The 21,880-nt window shown below is 40.3% G+C and overlaps 4 protein-coding genes across 7 annotated transcripts; 1 reads left to right on the top strand and 3 right to left on the bottom strand.

Moving 5' to 3' along the window:
• Positions 1 to 107: 107 nt before the first annotated feature.
• Positions 108 to 6,064, bottom strand: LOC105392577 (2-acylglycerol O-acyltransferase 2-A). 2 transcript variants are annotated; one of them, XM_011564228.3, is made up of 5 exons: positions 5,337 to 6,064; positions 3,300 to 3,527; positions 2,385 to 2,837; positions 891 to 1,090; positions 108 to 314 (listed from the first exon to the last, which is right to left on the bottom strand). In XM_011564228.3, the coding sequence occupies exons 1-5, from the start codon at positions 5,354 to 5,356 to the stop codon at positions 157 to 159; spliced, it is 1,059 nt and encodes a 352-aa protein (XP_011562530.1). In that variant the 5' UTR covers positions 5,357 to 6,064; the 3' UTR covers positions 108 to 156. The 2 variants fall into 2 exon arrangements, with proteins under 2 accessions (XP_011562530.1, XP_011562529.3); XM_011564227.3 differs by lacking the exon at positions 5,337 to 6,064 and adding an exon at positions 4,758 to 4,910.
• A 154-nt stretch (positions 6,065 to 6,218) lies between these two features.
• Positions 6,219 to 8,140, bottom strand: LOC105392576. Its single transcript, XM_048623228.1, has 4 exons — positions 7,869 to 8,140; positions 7,570 to 7,701; positions 7,217 to 7,418; positions 6,219 to 6,774 (listed from the first exon to the last, which is right to left on the bottom strand). The coding sequence occupies exons 1-4, from the start codon at positions 8,086 to 8,088 to the stop codon at positions 6,615 to 6,617; spliced, it is 714 nt and encodes a 237-aa protein (XP_048479185.1). The 5' UTR covers positions 8,089 to 8,140; the 3' UTR covers positions 6,219 to 6,614.
• Positions 8,141 to 8,349: 209 nt separating this feature from the next.
• LOC105392585 (set1/Ash2 histone methyltransferase complex subunit ASH2) lies at positions 8,350 to 19,784 on the top strand. 3 transcript variants are annotated; one of them, XM_048623149.1, is made up of 11 exons: positions 8,350 to 8,648; positions 8,733 to 8,911; positions 9,025 to 9,172; positions 9,499 to 9,695; positions 12,832 to 13,043; positions 14,013 to 14,105; positions 14,473 to 14,650; positions 15,296 to 15,452; positions 18,355 to 18,481; positions 18,829 to 19,083; positions 19,373 to 19,784. In XM_048623149.1, exons 1-11 carry the CDS (start codon positions 8,497 to 8,499, stop codon positions 19,475 to 19,477), a joined length of 1,803 nt encoding a protein of 600 aa, XP_048479106.1. In that variant the 5' UTR covers positions 8,350 to 8,496; the 3' UTR covers positions 19,478 to 19,784. The 3 variants fall into 3 exon arrangements, with proteins under 3 accessions (XP_048479106.1, XP_037978109.2, XP_048479107.1); XM_038122181.2 differs by lacking the exon at positions 15,296 to 15,452 and adding an exon at positions 16,557 to 16,713 and having other exon boundaries at positions 8,351 to 8,648; XM_048623150.1 differs by lacking the exon at positions 14,013 to 14,105 and having other exon boundaries at positions 8,352 to 8,648.
• Positions 19,785 to 20,180: 396 nt separating this feature from the next.
• LOC105392578 (bolA-like protein DDB_G0274169) lies at positions 20,181 to 21,870 on the bottom strand. Its single transcript, XM_038122227.2, has 3 exons — positions 21,717 to 21,870; positions 21,416 to 21,615; positions 20,181 to 20,467 (listed from the first exon to the last, which is right to left on the bottom strand). Exons 1-3 carry the CDS (start codon positions 21,751 to 21,753, stop codon positions 20,318 to 20,320), a joined length of 387 nt encoding a protein of 128 aa, XP_037978155.2. The 5' UTR covers positions 21,754 to 21,870; the 3' UTR covers positions 20,181 to 20,317.
• Positions 21,871 to 21,880: the final 10 nt, after the last annotated feature.

The following is a 21,880-nucleotide window of genomic DNA, read 5'->3' as shown; positions in this document are numbered from 1 at the left end:
TAAGTACGATAAATATATTTAAGTAATATTATAATAATATTTATAACATTATAAAATTAATTATGAAACACTATTTGCTGGCTTTGATTTCAAAATTCATACAACAATAAAAATCACTTGAATTTACTTTCTTACCTTTTACGCACTTGAGTGTTCTTATGTTAAAATGAGGTGTATATCTTGGTGGTTCTTCAGATATTTGGATTTCTCGTTTTCGAACAGCTGCGTCAGTCTCTTGGTGAACTCTGCGTGGACAGCATTCACCTCCTCATCAGTGGGATCCGCGTTCCTCACCACCTCCATAGGAGCACCAACTGAAAATACACAAGATTTCAGTTAATCATATTTTATCATATTATGTAGCCACTCATACCAGCATCGAAAAAAATTAGGTAATGTTCAAATTCCCATTTGTCCATAACGGTTGAAGAATCTTAAAGTTCTCAAGTGGAGGCCGCAAGCAAACATAATGTGTCTGCAGGACCGCCGATTTAAGACGAAGTAGTGGCTGGATGAGGTAGGTCGAGGACAGATAATTTTTGAGGTCTTTGAGAGAGGCCTATGTCCAGCATTTGACGATCGCTAATGATACCTTACATAAAAATAATCACCATTGTCTAATTATCCGTGTTTTTGCAATGCCAATATACCTAGTATTTTCTCGAAAAATCGATTAATAAAATCATCCTACGACATATACATAAATGGCTAGAAACATGACAATGAAGAAGTAACTACCTACTACTCGTGCGAATTTACTGTGCATCTGAATGACAAAAACTTAGATGCCATATCAACTAGCTTTGGCGTAACCAGCGTGACCCCTGACCCCTGATTCTTGCTGGCCAGATGCACAGTTAATTCGCACTAGTAGTAGGTATACAACTTACCGACAGTAGTGACGGACTTCCTCAGCGGCAGTAACCCGAAGCTGTACTGGAATATTCCCCGTCCGAGCGGCAGGATGGGCGAGATGCCCGTGACTTGACGGAACTTCTCCTGGAACTTGCGCAGGAAGCTATTGTCCGGGTTGTAGACGGGGCGGAACACGTCCGGCTCGCCGAAGGAGAAGACTGGTACGAGCGGCGCGCTGGAATGGGTGGTTTGGTTTCATGAGGTCCTGGTAGATGTGAGTAGTTTTGAAGATGGATGGCGGTATAAGAAAGGAGCCTATAAGGCCGCCCCACCCTGGGCAGACAGCCTTTCACCATGGTGACCAAACCTAGGCTCTTAAGATTTAAGAGACTTTTTTATAAAGTACCTACTATTTAAAGTTTATTTACATTAAATACATAGATGACTGGTTGTAATGAATCACTCGAATAACTGAAGAGCGGTGAACATCTTCTCAAGAACTGGGAGCTAATGTGATAGGAACTGGCAATAAAAATCGCCATGAAAGAACAAGAGCTTATCAAATGTGGGAGTATCAATTCGGTAATAGATCCCAATGGACTATAACGATAGCGTAATTTTATGGCTAACCATCAAATGGCATAACACTCAAGCTATATCTTCTGCATCTAGTAATAAAAATAGTTCTAAACCTCCTTGACAGCATCAGGTCATGGGTATTATTAGCTAAACATGTAAATTAAGAAAACGTGTTGTTGGTCTAATAAACGAAAAGTAATTTCTGACGTCATCCCCGGCATCGGCAGTCGCTGATGTTTATTTTTACACAGTTCCACCGATTAAAAACTGTTTAGACGGAGATAAATTTGTCATCATTCACTAAAATAAATTACTTAAATGATGTTGCCGGGTTCGATTCCTTAGAAAAATTGTTATTGCCGAAGGGCCTTCCGAACCATTTTAATTAGAGGTAGCTGTTCCCCATAAGAACCGCTTCGCCTTAAGAAGATTTCCCGTGGGTTTGTGGGGATAAAAAGGACCCTATGAGTTAATCCAGATTTTAATACAACCACTAATACTACCTAATGGTATAAACGTAACGTAGTATTAGTGGTTTTAGTAAGTATACGTTTAAATCTTAAAACGTCACCGCACAACCAATCAAGTTGACACACTTGGTATATTATTCATGGTTTTGTGGGAATTCTTCTGTAAGTACCTCATGTATCAAAAAAAAAAAAAACACGCACTCACGCCTTGTCCTTGTGGGGTAGGCAGAGGTGCATTGCTGCACCCACTTTTCGCCAGAGTGTTATGTTAGTCCCAATGTAATAGGGGGCGGGCCTATTGCCATTTTACGGGCACATCCAAGACCCGAGAACAAATATCTGTGTTTAAACAATTTGCCCCAGCCGGGAATCGAACCCGGGACCATCGGCTCAGTAGTCAGGGTCACTAACCACTACGCCATTCGGTCGTCATGTATCACTGAAATGATTAATATATAAATAATAATAATAATAACTCACCCAGCCTTCATAGCGACGCGAATAAACCCCTTCCTCCTCGAGATCAGTATCTTGTACTCCCCGGGATGAGCGTCCAGCGCCTCGGCCGCGCCGCCCACGATCAGCGCCACGCACGAGCCGCGGCGCCGGCGTCCGTCCAGCAGCTCCAGAAGACTCTCTCGCGATGCCGCATTGCCCCCCAACGCCATGATGAAGTCCCTGAAGAACGGCACCACGAAGTGACCCCCTAAAGTTATCATGTAACTCTTCATCCCAGGGAATAACTCTCTGAAGCCTAAAGCGTTAGTAGCGAAGGCCCCAAAAGCCCCGGCGCAGACGACGCCGTGCGGGAAACACGCGAATAAGTAGTTCTTCTCTGGGTCGAGGTCCCCGCAGTCGTCGGACTTGACCAGCTTGAGAGGGAAGTAGTCGCGGTAGTACTGCCACCACGACCAGCTGCGGACCCACTCGAACCTGGAGCGGAGAGATTTGTTATTGACATTTTTTTGTTATTAACAAGGCCAGGTATATTCATGTTAATCTGTAGATATTATTACCGGAACTACATAGGTACATGTAGGTATCATTTAGCGTTAGGTTCAAAGCAAAGTTCGATTAATTTTTGTGATTCACTACTGAAGTACTGATTATTAATCAGCTACGAATTCTGATTGTATATGACATGTACGGTGGCCTGCGCCTAAAAGTATACAGGCGGAGTTTTTAAAAAAACGATCTCAAGCTCACATGCTGCTCAAGCACATCCACTGCATGCTACACACATCACACACAACACGTCCCCGGGTTTATAACAGATGTAGCTGGTCCCTTCATCATCAGGGATCGCTATTTTAAAAACACCGCCTGTATATTTTTAGGCGCAGGCCACCGTACATGTCATATACAATCACGAGCGATAAAATCAAGACAACCTACCTCCTCCCGCCCTTATGACAGATCTGCACGTCATTGAGCATCCAAACAGCATACAGCAGCGCGAGCCACCACAGCGAGGAATACAGCAGCTTGAAGTAAAGGAATATGCAGACTAGTTCCCCGAACAGCACGACGCCGATCCAGCCGGCGGCCGCGAGGGTTTGGAGGCGCCGGGAGCCCGGCACGTGCCGCGGCGCCCAGCGGATGCCCAGCGCCTCTGACACCCACCTGCAAGGTTAGTGCTAGTTTAACCATACTCGGTTAGATCATTAACACCCTGTTACATTATAACGAGGGATTAGATGCTGAATTTTGACAAGTCCGTCAAGAATTCAATGTGGAAAATTTATTTTAGATGACACTTATAATGTAACAGAGGTGTTAATGATCTAACAGACTATGGTGAAATTAGGCATTAGAATAGAAGCACTTTATGTTAGGGTGCGCAGACATAAACACGATACGACGTCTTGTCGTCAAAACGACTCCTTCCCTCTTGCAGGTATTCAATGGGAGAGAGCGAGAAGTGGCACGACGACGCGCGACGCGACGTCGTAAGTATAGTGTTTTATGAGTATTAATAGTAGGGTAGCAGTTGTCTACTTCTTGGTGTTAGTCAGTCAGTTGAGGCGGAATGGAAGATAAGTAATCTAAAATTGATGGGAATTAGGTAGCTCTCAGATTTGATGAAAATAATAATATGTAGATATGACTTATATGCTGACTCTGGAAAAGGATGATAAATTATTATCGGTGGGAGTTTAAAAACACCATAAGTTGAGCAATTTTCGATGGAGTAATTAGGTACAAGTGTTTTGTAATAACGATAAAGAATAAGTAATTATGTAGGTACTCACTAATCTAGCAAAGCTATTGGACTGATCTAGTTAAACTTAAATACCTACGTAAAATATAAAGTTTGATGAAATTAAGGACCTGTTACATGTTTTAAGTGTAAAGTGTAACCGTCTCTAAATAGTACGTAGGTATGGTACCTAGGTTAGGCGCTAGGTACCATAGCCCATGGACATAACATCTAATCCACTACCTTTACCAATGTAAATGTAAGTAACTAGTCAGCTAGTTAATAAAATAACTAAGGCTGATTTTATAGGTTGTAGTTATTGCTGATAATCTTATAGGTCATACAAACACACAAATCGGGGGCGCTCTCGATTAATGTACCTATTTATAGACAAACCACCTAGTAAGTAGTTACTAGACGACCAATTAATATTGTTACAAGAAAAATAATTAATGGGTGATGGAAAAGATGAGATGAGATTTATGTGCGTGTATATTTTTTATTTAATAAATACCTATGGCTGCTGAGTACTAGCATTAATTTTGATTTTGACAAACTTTACACCTACAAATTATGAATAGTAATGAATTAATTAGGTACTTAAGTATTTACTTTTATTATAATAATATCGCAATAAGAAGGTAGGTACATACCAGAAATATTTTATTAAAATCTTCCAGTATTCACTCATACTTGAATAGAGTTAAAATTTACTAATAAACGTACTTTATTACCTCGGCCACTAATACTACTAATGTCAATAATCGGTAGACCGCCGCGATATGATGTAAAAATCTTCTTATCGTTCAAAGTAACTGCTATCGATAGTGGTATTATTAACTATATAGGCAGGTATAATTATGTTACCTGGTGAACTATTAATCATAATCGCATCAAAACATAAATAGGTATCTAATCCTAATTAAATTCAACGCTAGGGGTTGATAGTGCGGCTTACGTCAGCGTTAGGATATCGTAGTCAGGATGTGTAGGTGTACCTACAAACCCTTACAAGGGTTTGTACCTACGTTATAGCAATGAAAGGGGAAGTTTCGATTTCCTGCAGGTGACCAGTTACCCAAGATGACTTACAAACCCAGTTATTGTTTCAAGCCGAACTACTTATTTAACAACATCAACATACCCATTACAATTGCAGGGTAGTAACAAAAATAATAATCCGCAAAATCGGTACTTAATTAAATTAAAATTAAAAAAAGAAAATTACTTACTGGAATAAAAACATAATCATCACTGCGTTTCCCGTAAATCCTTTATGTAACTAAACACTAATGCATCTAATAAATAAATAAACTACACATTATATCCACACAACTGTGCTGAAGAACCTTCAACGACCGACTGCCTACAGCATCTTTTTGCAGTTACTCTCGGAAATAAATTACAATTTTATAATGACCCCACACATCTAACACGAATGCCCCTAACACCTCTGTTGACCATAACCGGTTATCAACACGCGGGCGGAAGGGCAGGCCAACTTATCTTGGATGACATAAAACATACGTTTGTTTCAAGAAGTTTTATACATAGAAGCGGAATTGCTCGCGTATTGTCGACCTCTTGACCGTGATGACAAAGTTGACTCGTCTTTTGTTATAAATTGTAACCAATTAGGAAGTAGGTATGAAAACGATATGACTAATTAACCTGACGGGACTATTAAATGGATAGGCGTATAGATAAACAGGGACTCGGGTGTCAATGGTTAAGCTGTTATAAATCGTATTTGGAGTTAACTATAGGTTTCGATAACTTCGTAGAAAGGAAGACAGTATAAATTATTATTTATAAGGACCTTCCGGATTCTAATTTAACAGATACCAAAATCTGATAAAATACAACTTGACGTAGGTTCAGTATCGTCTGCTACGTATTAACCTAATAATTTATTACTTAGGTCAAATGTCGATTAGATATAAAACATTGAGTGTAGTTAGTTACGACTTGACTTCTACAAATAGTAATTTACCGACATTAAAATATAAATTACATAATTAGAATGAAAAATATCCTTACCTTATTAGCAGGGGGGTATATCTTCTGGTGATGTTAGTAATTCGAGAATGTTATAGTGGAAGATACTGCAAAACTGAACTTAAAACATTTATTAAAATAAATAAACTAGCTTGGCATGTTAGAGCAGTTTAACAGTGTAATTCTAATTAATCATTTGAAGACATTATTCATACATAATATTTAAATTATAACTGGAACCAAAAAATGAAGAAATTGGCCCCAATGCAATAGCAGAAGCCTACTGCCTGGCATTTATTCCAGCTTTTAGTACCACAATATTTACTAAGTAACTTAGTTTTCCCCAAACTGTATGGTTTAAAGTTCACAATAATGCTGGAACCCCATATTAACAGAGCCAAAACAACCTTTTACCCTTATTATTTGTAAAAGAAATGATTGATCTAATATGGACCAAGTATAAGTCTTTTCCATTAAAAAAGTATAAACAAATATCATGGATGCAGTACTTCTCAATCAAGCTCCTCACTGCCGACAATTTCTTGGAACTTCTTGATCTGTTCTTCAGATTCCTTGATGCTGTCCAAGATATCTTTGTGAACTTCCCGGTACGCTTTGATGGACTGGTTGGTCTCCGTGAATATGTTCTGTAGTATCTGAAGATGGAGGATGCTGTAACAAGAGATGAAAATGAATATGAGTAGCAGTTATTCATTGTGTAATTTTTATTCCTATTTTCGATTATATGAGTGGAATTATTACAATAACTCAGTCATGCCAAATCATAACTTTATGATGACTCATGGTCTCAGATAACAACCTTTGTTTTACATAATTTATTATTACTTATCAACTTTTAATAATTAAACTTTGGGTTCATGTAACAATTCAAAGAACTAACCAATGAAAGGAAAGTTCCTTATGATTGCACTACTATGGTTTGGGAATAATGTTAATGCTTGCCCTTTTTAAACCACTATTCAGTCAAAGATAAACCAAACCATGAAAATAATTAGTTTCTCTTTCATTTCAAGTATAAACGTATAGTAGTAACAAACACAACACATATTATTAGTTATAATCTAATAAGAACATAATGAAAGTGATTACTAACTGTGATTTAACTTCTAGAATTTTGGTCTTCACAGTCAGTAGCTCAGTGGAATCCTCCTCATACTTCATGATGTGGTGCACTCGGTGGTTCAGCCACTGCATCATGATGTCCACTTTCTCACTCTCCTGTTCCTCCAATATCTTCAACTTAGCGTCCAGGCTCTCTTGTAGGTCTTTTATTTGTTCTTTCCGGGACTTTCTATCTGGAATGAAGCAGTTAATGTGCATTCTTTTTCATAGTGGTACAAGAGGTCCATAGAAGGCTGCCATTGTCCTTTAATATTAAAGTTAAAGATAACTAAAACCTACATAAATATGTACAATAAGTAATTAAGTATAACTACAGAGCCATACCTTTAGGTTCTGTTAGCTGTTCCAGTTCAGAGGTCAGTTTAGGAATCTTGTCCTGTATCCTCTGGATAAGAGCCTGGTTCAGCTCAGCTTGCTCATCATAAGTTAATTCTGTACCCACACTGTGCGTGAAACCTGGAAGTACAATGCAAAATATGTATAACCTACCAGTAAATACCTGATGAAACTAGGGTTTTCAACAGTAAAATTATGGTTAGTGGGTAATCTTGGTATTCTTTATGAATTTCATGAGACCATTTTACGAATAAGTAAGTTTACTATGCCTCTATTCCGAAACTTACCAAATAAAGTAGAAGTTGTTTCATCGGCCGTACTTAGTTTATGCAAGCCGGTGTACTGGGCGAGATCGCAGTCAGCGATGATTGTGTTTACTTTTTCCCTAACGTTTGATGACAAACACTCCGGCTCTGAACAAATTTCTTTAATCATCTCCAATAAAACATTGTCTTGGAATGTTTGTTCTTCGATTGTGATCTTCTCTGTTGCCGATATACAATCCATATTTTAAACTCGACCGATGTTTAAATGCGAAAGTTTGGGTAACCAAACAAGTAACAAAATTCAAAAAACGTGAAAACGTCAGTATTTTGATATTGACAGTATTTTGACATTGCTTATTAATCTGTGGAATTGATAATAATATATAGAAGAAGTCAGCTATACACCGGTTAAGTACAGTGCACTGTACAGACTGCACTGGCGTCACAGAATATGGCTTCTGACATTAACTATGACACTGTCAAATTGACAGTGCAACATTGTGTTTCGCTTCGCTATATTTTATTTAACGCGTTTCGAAGCTTTTTCGTATTTTTGTAATGATGCTTTCACTTTATTTATGAATTATGTGCATATAATAAATAAACATTTCATGTAAATCATATCGCTCTAAAATAAGGCATACCTATAATGTCTTCCTCCTCTGCAATGGAAGTGAAAAGCGGCGATGAGTCTGATGCTCATCCAAGTACTCACGGGGAGTCACTAAAAAGTGGTGATTTATCTGATAAAAATTATAAAGCCAATAAAAATTCGAGTGACCAGCAAGGGTCCTGCTATTGGTACGTCTTTCTTTAGTAAGTAACGAATGTATTATCGTTTTACGATTCATAAACTTAATTTGGTCTTTCACCCTTTTATTTCAGTGGCAAGGAGAGGAATCTCAACATTGTTGAGTTGTTATGCGCGTCATGTCACCGTTGGTTCCACGAGTCCTGCATTGGATACCAGTTGGGCAAGCTTGTTCCTTTTATGACCAACTACTTGTTCATATGTAAAAACTGCTCTCCAACCGGCTTGGAGACTTTCAAGAAAAATCAAGCACGTAAGACTATAATTGAAGCTCTAAAGCAAATGCTTTTGTTTTGTTTTATTGTAAGCTAATATGAAACCAAGATGTTTGTCCTAATTACCAATTAAATCATTACTTATTTTCAGCGTTTCCGCAAATGTGTCTAACTGCAATAGCAAATTTGCAACATGAGAGTTCAAAGGATGGTGGCAACAAGCTGCTGTTCAGTAAAGACAGAGAGATCATTCCATACATTGACCAGTACTGGGAGGCAATGACTACCATGCCAAGAAGGTATTGTTACACATTTTATAATGGTTTTATTCAATCTGTATTCTTTTTGTTTATAAGTATTTTTCTATCTGTATGTATGCTGTTTACTTCAATACTACTATTTTAAACTAACTTCTAAAAACGGAAGAGCTTCTGAATTTGTCTGTATGTATGGATGTTTTTTGGTTATCTCTCATAAGTCTGGTCGGTACCTACTTGTAAAGAAGGTTACAAAACATTTTAAAAGTAAAAATTCTATTTTCAAATATTATTTAAACTCTTACAAGCTGTCACATAAATATTCAATTTATCCTTTTCCACATCTTTGACTGTTACATTTGTTTCAGGGTGACCCAATCCTGGTATGCGACTGTGCAGCGAGCTCTGATCAAGGACATTCAGGTGCTGTTTATTTATGAAGAGGATGCTCTGCTTGGGCCTGTGTTTGGATTGTACAACGTAGACTTGACGGCCATCAAGCCAAACTACGAAGCAATGATTAAGCAGGGGCAACTCAAAGTTACCGACATGGGGATTGCTACAAGTAAGTACTTAAAATGAGGCTATCATTTAGACTCTTATACTTATTAAAATATACATAATGTATAAGATAGTAAATAGGCGCTAGTTGAGCTTGCATTTAGCATAAACTCTCATAATACTGAATTTTAAACTAATCAATAATCCCACCTGGACGTTCCACCTCAGATTGTTTCCTTATCTTTAAGAGCCCTACAAGGGCAGTACTGCCATGTACCTACATGTAGTATGTGAGACATGTAGGTACCAAATCTCTGCGAGCACTTAGCTGACTGAGCCAACTGAGCTACTGCCTCGGTTTAATACCTTTAAGTCCTCTTGTAAATTTAGAAATACTCACGTAATAAACTTCACATTATGTTTTAAGTACAAATTAAATAACTCTCACAAAACAGGTGATTTGATCAAATAGAAAAAACGTGATACAGGAGTCTATAACCACAGTACATTATCAACTATAAACTAAAAAAATATATTTATCCTTCTAACTTTAAATCTTAATTAACTATGTAATTTTTACAACATGTTTTTGTTTTTACGACGGTAAACTATGATGTTTTACGTGTAGGTACCTATTGTAGTAAGAAGGTGCATGAGAAATCCGTGTGGCGGCCAACCTCATATAATATTCATAAAGCCTGAATAATTTATAATAGACATCAGCTGCGTTCTTTACCAGTCGCACGCTTCGCATCGTATGGCATGTTGTTGACAAACGTACAAGTTAACGAAACTGTACTTTATAGCTATTGTTTTACTAACAGGCTCATATCCTCTCAGTCTATTAAAGCGAACGATATTTTTGTGAAAACCCTCGCGGTTGAATATTGTTGCCGATAAATTAATTAGTTTAGCGCAGCACAACAGAACTGAAAAGTTGGATAGTCGCCAAAGTCTGAAAACTCAATAAATGTGAGTAGGTGACGCGATGGAGTATTGCAGAGATGGTGATAGGCCGAGCCGCGCTGCCGTGGCGTCATTGTGTGCGGTTGTTTGTAAACACGCGACCACTCACACACACTCGCCGCGTTGTGTGTGTCACTATTATTTCCTTTTGATAAGTTTGTCTCACATAAGTGAAACATGTTCGCGCGATATCTAGACTATTGATTTTACGTTTCAACCGCGGCAACAATACCTCGGCTACCCTTGACCTTTCCATGGCGGGTGAGTTGGTTGTTGGTTACTAATTTAGGAATAAGTTTTTATTTTGTTATGTACTTACTTACTTATATAAAGTTTGTTTTAAATAATATTCACGCCACCTAGGTTTTGATTTTAGAGACACGACTACACACCCATTTCTATAAATAGATTGGTAGGTACTAAGTACGCAGTTTACAAACCATAATACAATAGATGCCTCCATAACTCATACTTAGGTGTGCCTACGTGCTATAGGAAAGACTGAACTCCTCAGAATGTTCGTGTAAACGAAAATGTGCTCTATCTACACACGGGAAGATCTCTATTTTTAAGTGCTGCTCAGTCAACAGTTATGACTATTTTATAGACAGAAACGTCGCGTGTACCTATAATTTAATTCAAGAATTTCCAGATAACACAGTTTTGGTTCGAATCGATAAGAGCCGTCGACATTCTTATCTCTCCGTAGTTGACTACACCATATCGACCGAAATTCGTCCAACGACTTTGTCATAGTAAATAGAAGTTATCTGATTACCACCCGGAGTTAGTCTGGCTTCTTGATACAGATCGTCATGAGCTGTAAGTCTCTAGTCTTAGATTTTTTATTAGTTTGTGTTTTTTAAAATTTTATTTCTCATTAAACTATTGTTGGTACTTACCCCATTTGCGTATATGTATAATTATGGGTAGAGATTTGTGTATTAATACGAATAGATAATCAAATTTAATGTCTTAATAACCGGAGCTCAATCTCTATATTGTTAAGGAAAGCGACCGAATCTTTGTAAACAAACAAAAATATAGGTAGGTTACTAAGATATTAAAGATACACACTTGTGACTCTGTAAATATTAGATAGGTAATTTATTGACTTTGCAATCAGTAAGTAAAAATGATTATCGTTATATGAAAGGAAATTAAGTACCTTTAAATTATGTGTAATTCAATATTTTATCTGGATTATAACGTGCATAAAATAAACCGCTTCTTTATGATTATGAGTACTCAGTACATAATATGGCACAGGAAAATGTTTAATCTAACCACTGGGCATGCAAATTACGTGGATACGAGTTCACTAAACCGGAAAGTGTCAAGCGATGCTCGCAGCCTTCGCTAGACAAGACACCGTTATTTGTTCATTGCTGATATACGTAGCATGGCTTGAAGCCTATATTTACTACTGTGCAGCAGGATTGACTGTGCGAGAATTAAATAGCTCTGCAATAGCAAGCAAATAAGGCCAAAAAGAGAGTAATGCTAAGGTTAATTTGATATTGATATCTGTCATATCTTAATCAGTTATTGTACATAGGCGTCCTTGTTCGGCTTCAAGGGATCCTTCAAAGCATTTATCCATAAAGATTTTTTGAGCCTCAGTGCGTTTGACGAGACGCGGCTTCCACTACAATAACTTTTTATATAATCTTTCAGGGTCCTTTTATGTCGTAGATTGCCCTTATTAACCGACTTCAAAAAAAGGAGGAGGTTCTCAATTCGTCGGGATATTTTTTTTTTTATGTATGTTCACCGATTACTCCGCCGTTTAAGAACCGATTTTAAAAAATATTATTTTTTGTATTGGGTTGAGCTCCCAGGTGGTCCCATTTTTTTTTCAGAATTTTATCTCACCCCCAAGGGTGGGTAAAGGGGTAAGAACAGGGTATGAATTTATAACAAAAAAATATGATGGTGACCTTGAGCTGATCTGATGGTGGAAACGGAAGGCAGTCAGGGGAACTCCTCAACGGTATATAGCAACTACTTCGTGTTTAGGCTTGAATGATTCGTATTGACTTTTTGGTATCATTTGCACCTTACTTTGGATTGAAAATTATTGCAAATAAACTAAAAACTATAAAATAAAATAATAATTAAAAAAATAATTTTTAAGTCGGTTTTTTATTTTTTTAATTATTATTTTATAACGTACGCAACTTATGATAATCACGCAGACATTTTAAACACCTATGTACAACTCTTTCCTCTAGTACCACTAGGCGGCAACGTGAAGGGGCGGCAAGGCAAGCGGCGCCCCGCCGTGGGGCCCGAGGCCGGCGCCCCCCAGGGCAAGAAGGGGCGCTCGGCGGACCTCAATGCGCTGAAGCTGCCCTCCCACGGGTACCCTACTGAGCACCCGTTCAATAAGGACGGGTATAGGTACATCTTGGCTGAGCCTGACCCGCACGCGCCGTTTCGACAGGTGAGGAGTGTTTTTAGTCATCCACCATTCTCTGCAGTTGCGAAAGCCTAAACTCTAAAGGCTACATTTCATTTAGGTACCTATAGAGTTTCTCACAATGAGTGATGTTCATCATCAGCCAATAATTATCCACTGCTGGACATAGGCCTCTCCCAAGGAGCGCCACAACAATCGGTCCTCGGCCTTCCTCATACAACCACTACCCGCCACCTGCCTAAGGTCGTCAGTCCAGCGGGCAGGAGGGCATCCCACGCTGCGTTTGCCTGTTCGTGGTCTCCACTCGAGAACTCGTCTACCCCAACGGTTATCGGTTCTTCGGCAGATATGACCAGCCCACTGCCACTTCAGCTTGCATATTTTGACAGCTATGTCGGTAACCTTAGTCCTCTGACGGATAACCTCATTTCTGATACGATCCATCAGAGAAACCCCAAGCATAGCTCTCTCCATAGCACGCTGAGCGACTATAAATCGGTGGACCAGTCCTACCGTCAGTGTCCACGTCTCTGCACCATACGTCATCACTGGCAGGACGCACTGGTTGAAGACTTTTGTCTTCAGGCTCTGAGGAATGGCCGAGGAGAATATGTGACGAAGTTTCCCGAATGCAGCCCAACCCAGTTGGATGCGCCTTGCAGCCTCCTTGTCGAAGTTGCTTCTGAGTGATGTTAATATCATTAAAATTTTGGTGAAGGATAACAAACGGCTCAATTAAGACAGTGAAACATTGGATGGTCATCGCTTTGAGATCACATTAATGAAAAAAAAAAGCCAGCCATCGTTTCAGGTGAGACTAACGGATGGATGAGTTGCATACACACTGGCTTTGACCTTTCAAAAGCTATGTGCTCAGCTTAAATAACGATAACTAAAGTCTTGTATTTATTGGCTACCTATTTACCCAGCATTCCCTACCACCCCATAAAATTCCTCCTCTATATTTTCCATAATTACCTATATCTTACCAAGGTGTCGATCCTGCCCGCACTAACCCACTCCCGTTCCTACCGCCACCACCGCTTCACCCGCCACGCTGCCACTGTCCTTGAGAACAATATACCGGTACCTTTGCATTCACAGTGAGGTCGATAGATTAGTTACTTGTAGAGATTGATGTAGAGTAGTTATGTACGAGTAGTACTATATAAGAATAAATACAAATAGATTGTAATTTGAGTAGTTTTTGATGTCATACTTTATATAGAAATCTTAGATGTTATTTGCCGAGTTTATGGTTGAGGAATTTGGGCGATCATTATAATTCTGATACCTTTCGGTTTGCAATAACATTTTACATCACCTGTAAAATCCCGCACGACAAGATGTAATATAGATTAACGTTGCGCTCTCTAGGTTGCGTCGACTTATTTGCGAGACGTTCCCATTTACCACGTCACTGCAGCATGTATAACCCCCTTACCCTCAACAGGAGTTCGACGAGAGCAACGAGCTATCCGGCAAGCCGATCCCGGGCTGGCTGTACCGCGCGCTGCGGCCGGGCGGCGTGCTGCTCGCGCTGCACGACCGCGCGCCGCAGCTGCGCGTGGCCGAGGACCGGCTGGCCGCCACCGGCGACCGCGGCTACTGCATGCTGCGCGCCACACACGGTGAGTGCGTGGTTCAGAAGCCGAGTAATGTTAATGCAGCGACTGACTTGAGTATTTGGCCGTATCGTAACGTTCACGGCGTGCCACACCGTAACATAATTTTTCGGGCCAGAGGATCGGCTCCCTGTAGTCAGCTACTACTGTAAATTATGTGTAACGTAACGTTACGCTACGATAAAATGTTACAGTTCAGTCGCCACCTTTTGTTCGCGACCGTAATCTTTCGACGTGTATGTGATAGTTGTAAGCTGAAAGTCGTCGTCAGTCTTCCGAACCGAAGCGCGTACGATGACACGCTACGTTTATTACAGATGTGGACAGCAAAACCCACTTCCAAACTCGCAGACATTAAATACCCCGGATAAGCCGGCGTGCAAGCGACTGTGTGAGTGGGGCGGGGCGCGACGTTCCTGCAAATATCATGATACTTATAACACTACTGCACAAAGTGCACAACTGCCCTCATCATGACATACACGTATCCTTAAATCAATACTGTACATCTACCAGTCGCTTCTATACTCTAACCCCCACCGCTCTCCCCTAGTGTATGTGCACCATGCCGTTGACTAACGGGATACCTGTATAAACACTTCACGTTATTGCCTGTAGCTTGCCTTTTCTAAGCTTGACCTTCTTACCCAGGTGTGCAGCGAGGCGCGTGGTACTGGGAGGCGAGCGTGGAGGAGCTGCCCGAGGGCGCGGCGGCGCGGCTGGGCTGGGGCCGGCGCTACGCCAACCTGCAGGCGCCGCTCGGCTACGACAAGTTCGGCTACTCGTGGCGCAGCCGGAAGGGCACGCGGTGAGTGCTGATGTAGGTGTACCCCATCCGAGATAACGAGATGAAGAATATAAACAAGCGGACCGCTACTGAGTTACATTGCCATAGCGAGAGATTATTACATCTGTCGTCAGTTGGTCGACAGAGCTGTCGTTGTGTGTTTCGTGGTACAGGAAAGCAGTGACATTGAGATAGCGAGAGATTATTACATCTGTCCTTGTCGAAGTTATGGCGTTGGTCGACAGAGCTGTCGTTGTGTGTCTCGTGGTACAGGAAAGCAGTTGGTCGACAGAGCCGTCCTTGTGTGTTTCGTGGTACAGGAAAGCAGTTAGTACCGGAGTTGTCAACATGGCGTCAGTTGGTCGACAGAGCTGTCGTTGTGTGTTTCGTGGTACAGGAAAGCAGTGACATTGAGATAGCGAGAGATTATTACATCTGTCTTTGTCGAAGTTATGGCGTTGGTCGACAGAGCTGTCGTTGTGTGTCTCGTGGTACAGGAAAGCAGTTGGTCGACAGAGCTGTCCTTGTGTGTTTCGTGGTACAGGAAAGCAGTTAGTACCGGAGTTGTCAACATGGCGTCAGTTGGTCGACAGAGCTGTCGTTGTGTGTTTCGTGGTACAGGAAAGCAGTGACATTGAGATAGCGAGAGATTATTACATCTGTCCTTGTCGAAGTTATGGCGTTGGTCGATAGAGCTGTCGTTGTGTGTCTCGTGGTACAGGAAAGCAGTTGGTCGACAGAGCTGTCCTTGTGTGTTTCGTGGTACAGGAAAGCAGTTAGTACCGGAGTTGTCAACATGGCGTCAGTTGGTCGACAGAGCTGTCGTTGTGTGTTTCGTGGTACAGGAAAGCAGTGACATTGAGATAGCGAGAGATTATTACATCTGTCCTTGTCGAAGTTATGGCGTTGGTCGACAGAGCTGTCGTTGTGTGTCTCGTGGTACAGGAAAGCAGTTGGTCGACAGAGCTGTCCTTGTGTGTTTCGTGGTACAGGAAAGCAGTTAGTACCGAAGTTGTCAACATGGCGTCAGTTGGTCGACAGAGCTGTCGTTGTGTGTCTCGTGGTACAAGAAAGCAGTTCATTTATCTCGTTATCTTGGACGCGGTACAGGTCCCCGTGTAGCAGGAGTGCAGCGCGGCGCCTGGTACTGGGAGGCGAGCGTGGAGGAGCTGCCCGAGGGCGCGGCGGCGCGGCTGGGCTGGGGCCGGCGCTACGCCAACCTGCAGGCGCCGCTCGGCTACGACAAGTTCGGCTACTCGTGGCGCAGCCGGAAGGGGACTCGGTAGGTGCTGGTGGTTATAGGTTTTGTAGCGATTTGTAGGGGCGAATTGATATGATTCATTTTTGGAGTTTTTTGAAGTGATACACTTTCCGTTAAGCGAGCTTAACTTCTAATTTGTAATGTTCGCGGTGTCCATGTCGCAGGCATTTTGTAAGATCTCGCCGTTTACAAACGGTGTCGTCAGTTTACAAACGCGCGCTGTTTTGTAATTTGCCGAAGGCATATTGATAACTCGTTCAATCGTTCTTATTTCGACGTTGATTGCAATTTTAGGGTGACCATGATAAAACACAGTTTGAACTTTGAACAAATGGAAAAATCTGACTTTATTTCAGGATGTCAAGTAAGACTTTTTACTTTTGTTTTCTAAAGTAGGTACCTAAGCAGGTACTACATAAGTTTAAATATTTAATAAAATGATACATTTAGATAAAAAAAGTAGTCATTTATACAGAATAATAAAACTAGGCATTTCCAGATAAAAACAAACACTGGTGCCCGAATGCACTAAACTTAGGAAAACGCTAAACCCTTTACTAAACAATTTATGAAGCTCTAAATTAATATCCTGCATTGTGTCCTCCGTACACCGGGATCTATGGATAACGTAGTAGTTTTTAGGTGCGGATAACCTCAAAAACTTTGTCGTTTCTCTACGGCATTTTTACTGCTCCTACACTATATTAAATGACTTTAAAGTCACAATTATTTGGTGAAAATGCTCCTACACTCGTAATATTTACACTGTTTTGAGTATTTATTGAGTCACAGAACTGCTACTTGACGCCATTTTTGTTGTTGTGATCAACAGCGCCGCGCGTGGTAATAACCAGAACTAAATTCTTCAATTTGCCGCGGCATTATGTAAACGGCGTATGGATTGGGAATGAAATGTTGTGGCATATTATAAAATGACACGGCAATATACATTTTGCCTTCGGCATATTACAAAACAGCGAGCGTTTGTAAACTGACGACGCCGTATGTAAACGGCGAGATCTTACAAAATGCCTGCGACATCCACACGGTACCTACGTCCCTAACGGTGGTTTATTTACCAATGTGCGAATCATGAGTATACTTTAATATAGGTCTTTATTGATTTACAATTTATAATATTAAATTTACCAACATATTAAAAAAGGAATTTACTTATGTTAAGTTATAATTAAAACATAAATGATTCAGCAAACATGCTTCGTCCGGTTAAAAAGTTAAAATAGCCCGCCCCAGGACGCACCCGACCCAAAGGTTCCCATGACGCTGGCAGCATTGCCACGCTGCACTGCGAGGGAGATCCTCTGCATCAAGTACGCCCCAGAGCGCTTGTCATGGCCTCGATCCCTAAGACGACGCCCTAACTCTTTTATGAATGCCCCCTAACTCTTTCATGAGTATTGTAGATTCAAGTCGATAGTCATCTTGATCGGCGCCCCTGTCGGTAACTTTAGAAACTAATAAAACACATAAAAATTCCGCCTATCGAATTACCGTTGTCTTAAGTCGACAATACTCATGATACGCACACAGTAGGCTAGTCAAACTGCGCTCAAACCTTGTATTCGTATCGCCACAAACTGCAAAACTAGCAAACTGAACACCCGTTATACTAATCTGATTGAAATTTCCATTACCCCTTAGTTTCCACGAGTCGCGCGGCAAGCACTACAGCGCGGGCTACGGCGAGGGTGACACGCTCGGCTTCCTGATCGTGCTGCCCGCCGCCGCCGCCGCCGCCGCCTACTTGCCCAACACTTACAAGGACCGGGTGAGCGCCATGCAGATACTCGATTAAATTTTAAATCCATTCTTACACAAACGACACTTTGTAATGATCCGATTCCGGTGATTGGCTATCGTCAAGGATGTTTTGTGTCCTTAGTGTCCCACTGCTTTGCAAAAGCCCTTTTATACATAGGCATACTGACCACCGTTCCCGATCATGTGCTTATGACAGTTTATTAACAGAAATTTACTATGAAAAATCCATCTTACACTCGTTTTTGGCTATGGTTACTCAGGAGTGCTTTTACGTTTACACGTTTTACGTACGTAACGCTAACGTTACGTATGACCAATCACATGAAACCCAATGTATTATTACTCTGTCAACAGCCGCTGGTGAAGTTCAAAAGCCACCTGTACTATGAAGACAAAGACAACATCCAAGAATCTCTGAACAATCTGAAGCCGCTGCCGGGCAGCAAGATATACTTCTTCAAGAACGGGGAGTGCCAGGGAGAGGCCTTCGCGGACATATACGAGGGCTGCTACTACCCGTCCGTGTCGCTGCACAAGAACATCACAGTCAGCGTCAACTTCGGACCGAACTTCAAGTGTCCTCCGTTGGGAGATTACACGTTTAGACCTGTAAGTACTGATATGAAATGTTTTGGGACTATTTGAGTGAATGATAGACTAAAATCTACCTTTTTTATGTAGCTGTATCTGTGTCCAACTGCTGGACAAATGCCTCCGCATGCTTATTCCACACGTGTCTGTTGTCGACCTCCTGACGCCATTCCGGCAAAAATCATTCATTAAATCATGTTTCATCAATCTATGTATTATAGCCTCTTTCTGACAAATTATGAATCAATCTTGGTGTTGTCTTTCACATACAACATGTAATAATAATATGTACTTTGCATTGTTACAGATGTCGGAAAAGGCAGAAGAAGCCATCTGTGAGCAGACGATGGCCGATCTGTTGTATTTGACGGAGAATGAGGGCAAGCTACGGCTGGACAACTTCAATCTCTGATGGTGTGACTAACACCATTGAAGTGATGGTGTTAAAAACTTTATGTACCATATTGGCTATACGCATTACGAATGTTACTATTAACATAAGTGATGTTGGACAGTACTATAACTCTGTTTCTCATGCTATCAGCCAGTATTGATCAATCGACTATTCCTAAGAGATGTTGTAATAATTTATTCTCAATACAAGATCTCTGTGAATCTGTATACCTTTAAGTATAATCTTCATTAACATCATAAGTATTGTGAGTTATTATATAATTTTGTGAATGTTATCAAAATTAAATTACTACATTTTACAATAATGTCCTGTGTGTTTCATTCAGTTGATAAAGCTGAGTATAGTTAGGATGGAATTTTGAGATGACACCACAATGGCATGGGTCAAATAGGATCTGACCATTGACTTATTGTGTAAGGACAGGCCCAACCGTTCTAGAAAAATCTCATAAATCTGTCTAAATTTAGTATGAATTAATTATAGAAAATGTTCTGACAGGCGCATCCTTCCTTTTGAAATCTTTGTAATTGCATCTGTCCATTTGTGTGATCTATCATAATATTCACAATCACAATGATAACAATACATAAATTTATTTCAAGTAAAATTTTAATGATATAAAAAAACTGGTGTTTCCACTTACATGATAAAAGACTTTAATATAATTTTGTATAATATCACTATATTTCATTACTTTGGTTTACAGTTTTTATTAATGTGCAGTTCTTTCCATTTACAAAGTTTCAGAAAACATGTGAGGTAACAATAATAAGTTTAACAAGATAAATTATAAATTTCAATATCCTAACTATTTTTTGGGTCTAATCTACCTTCCACTTATTTACCAAATCCACCTCTGCAGCTTGGGCTGCTCTCAACAACTTTATCACTGTCTTGCCATTGCGAGGGGGTCTTGGCCACTATGGACAAGGCATGCACACCACCTTTCAACTCCTCTTTTAAAATATCATTGACCAGTCTATGTCTCTGTAATAAAAAGAAAGAGTGAAGGTTAATTTGTTGTGAATTATTAAATTATTGTTATAGATATGATAACTTAAACTTTCTAATACCCCATTTACATTCAGCCCCTGCCGCTGCCCCTCGCGCTGCCGGCAATAATTCCCTAAATATTGCTGCAGCAGGATCGAGAGGAGTGTGTGTTTACATACTGTCCTACCACTCACTTCGCTTTCAAATGTCGGCAATGGCAGACGCCGAAATAATTACATCGACCGCAGTCTCATTTTATATAGGGAGAAATAATGTATAGGCAGAAAAAAGAAACGACCACTAAGGAGCGACACAACATTATCTGATGCATTAAAATCGGTTCAGTAGTTGCAATTACCTAAACGATCACTATCCGTAGTAGAAACAAAAGACACATCTACTACTCGAATGTACCCATAGTACGTAAGAAATTAGCTCTTGATAAAAATAATTAAAACCCCGATTAGACAATCAACTTAAGTACAAGTGAACCTCCTCCAGGCGCTCGGCGGGTACTGAGCGTCGGAGCTGAATGTAAACACGCACTGCCGCTTGCGCTGCCGATCCTTTGACTTCCGCACAAAAAACCGCCATTTAGGGGAGTGTGTGCGAGTGGCAATGGCAGCGGCATGAGAAGTATCGCGTTTACTCACTGCCCTGTCCACTTCCCTGCCCCCTTCCCTGCCCACTTCCCTGCTCACTTCGGCTGAATGTAAACGAGGTATAAGACAGAGAGGTGAATTGACTTGCTTCTTGTATGTGTTATACATAATTATGCTATGGTGGTACATACACCAACACTGTAGTTTTATGGTAAAAAAGGGAACTAAAATATGTATTTGTATTATCTTATACATAGTTCTGTGACTGCAGCTATTGGACTTTAGTGGTAGCGCAGACTCAACTGTTTATGTTTATAGTTTATAATGATGGCAAACTTACTTTAATTAGAGGAAGTCCATCAAATTTATCCGATACAACAACCACTTTAAAATGGGTGTCAGCTCCTTTAGGAACATTGTGCATGTACGACTCATTAATTATATCAAGATGCGATGTCTGTAGTTCACTTTCAAGTTTCTTCCTAATAGTTTCTTCAATTACTCCAGCCATTGAAGAAAAACTTCTCACTTCCCTACTAACTGAAAAATTAAGTACTTATTATAAAAAAATAACCCTCTCTGTTTAATAGTAAAAATAAAAAAGTTGTATGGTAGAAATAAAAAAAAGGTTATTTACTCACTCAAACGAATTATCGGGGTTAATGCACTAATAGACATAAGGAGTTTCAATCGACTTGGCTTTGCTTTATTTAAAACGTGAATACAATTTGATTCAGGCTCAGAGGTTTAGGCAATATTTGTTTTTGAATTTTTCTCAAATAATTAAACAGCTGATATGATTTGT

Source organism: Plutella xylostella, chromosome 9 (assembly GCF_932276165.1).
Source record: "Plutella xylostella chromosome 9, ilPluXylo3.1, whole genome shotgun sequence".
In the NCBI taxonomy this organism is placed as follows: Eukaryota; Metazoa; Arthropoda; class Insecta; order Lepidoptera; family Plutellidae; genus Plutella; species Plutella xylostella.
The sequence above is the reverse complement of the archived record's forward strand: the minus strand, read 5'-3'. Positions and strand labels throughout refer to the sequence as shown.

Excerpts from the sequence above, each read along its gene's own strand:
- LOC105392585 (XM_048623149.1), top strand. The coding sequence starts at position 8,497 with ATGTCTTCCTCCTCTGCAATGGAAGTGAAAAGCGGCGATGAGTCTGAT. Across the intron at positions 9,173-9,498 it reads ATGACTACCATGCCAAGAAG|GGTGACCCAATCCTGGTATG; the intron begins GTATTGTTACAC and ends CATTTGTTTCAG. Across the intron at positions 18,482-18,828 it reads CCAACACTTACAAGGACCGG|CCGCTGGTGAAGTTCAAAAG; the intron begins GTGAGCGCCATG and ends CTCTGTCAACAG.
- LOC105392578 (XM_038122227.2), bottom strand. The coding sequence starts at position 21,753 with ATGTCTATTAGTGCATTAACCCCGATAATTCGTTTGA. Across the intron at positions 21,616-21,716 it reads AACCCCGATAATTCGTTTGA|TTAGTAGGGAAGTGAGAAGT; the intron begins GTGAGTAAATAA and ends TTAATTTTTCAG. Across the intron at positions 20,468-21,415 it reads ATGGACTTCCTCTAATTAAA|AGACATAGACTGGTCAATGA; the intron begins GTAAGTTTGCCA and ends TTTTTATTACAG.
- LOC105392577 (XM_011564227.3), bottom strand. The coding sequence starts at position 4,795 with ATGAGTGAATACTGGAAGATTTTAATAAAATATTTCTG. Across the intron at positions 2,838-3,299 it reads TGTCATAAGGGCGGGAGGAG|GTTCGAGTGGGTCCGCAGCT; the intron begins GTAGGTTGTCTT and ends TCTCCGCTCCAG. Across the intron at positions 315-890 it reads GAAGTCCGTCACTACTGTCG|TTGGTGCTCCTATGGAGGTG; the intron begins GTAAGTTGTATA and ends GTGTATTTTCAG.
- LOC105392576 (XM_048623228.1), bottom strand. The coding sequence starts at position 8,088 with ATGGATTGTATATCGGCAACAGAGAAGATCACAATCGAAGAACAAACA. Across the intron at positions 7,419-7,569 it reads ACAGCTAACAGAACCTAAAG|ATAGAAAGTCCCGGAAAGAA; the intron begins GTATGGCTCTGT and ends GCTTCATTCCAG. Across the intron at positions 6,775-7,216 it reads ATTCTAGAAGTTAAATCACA|CATCCTCCATCTTCAGATAC; the intron begins GTTAGTAATCAC and ends CTCTTGTTACAG.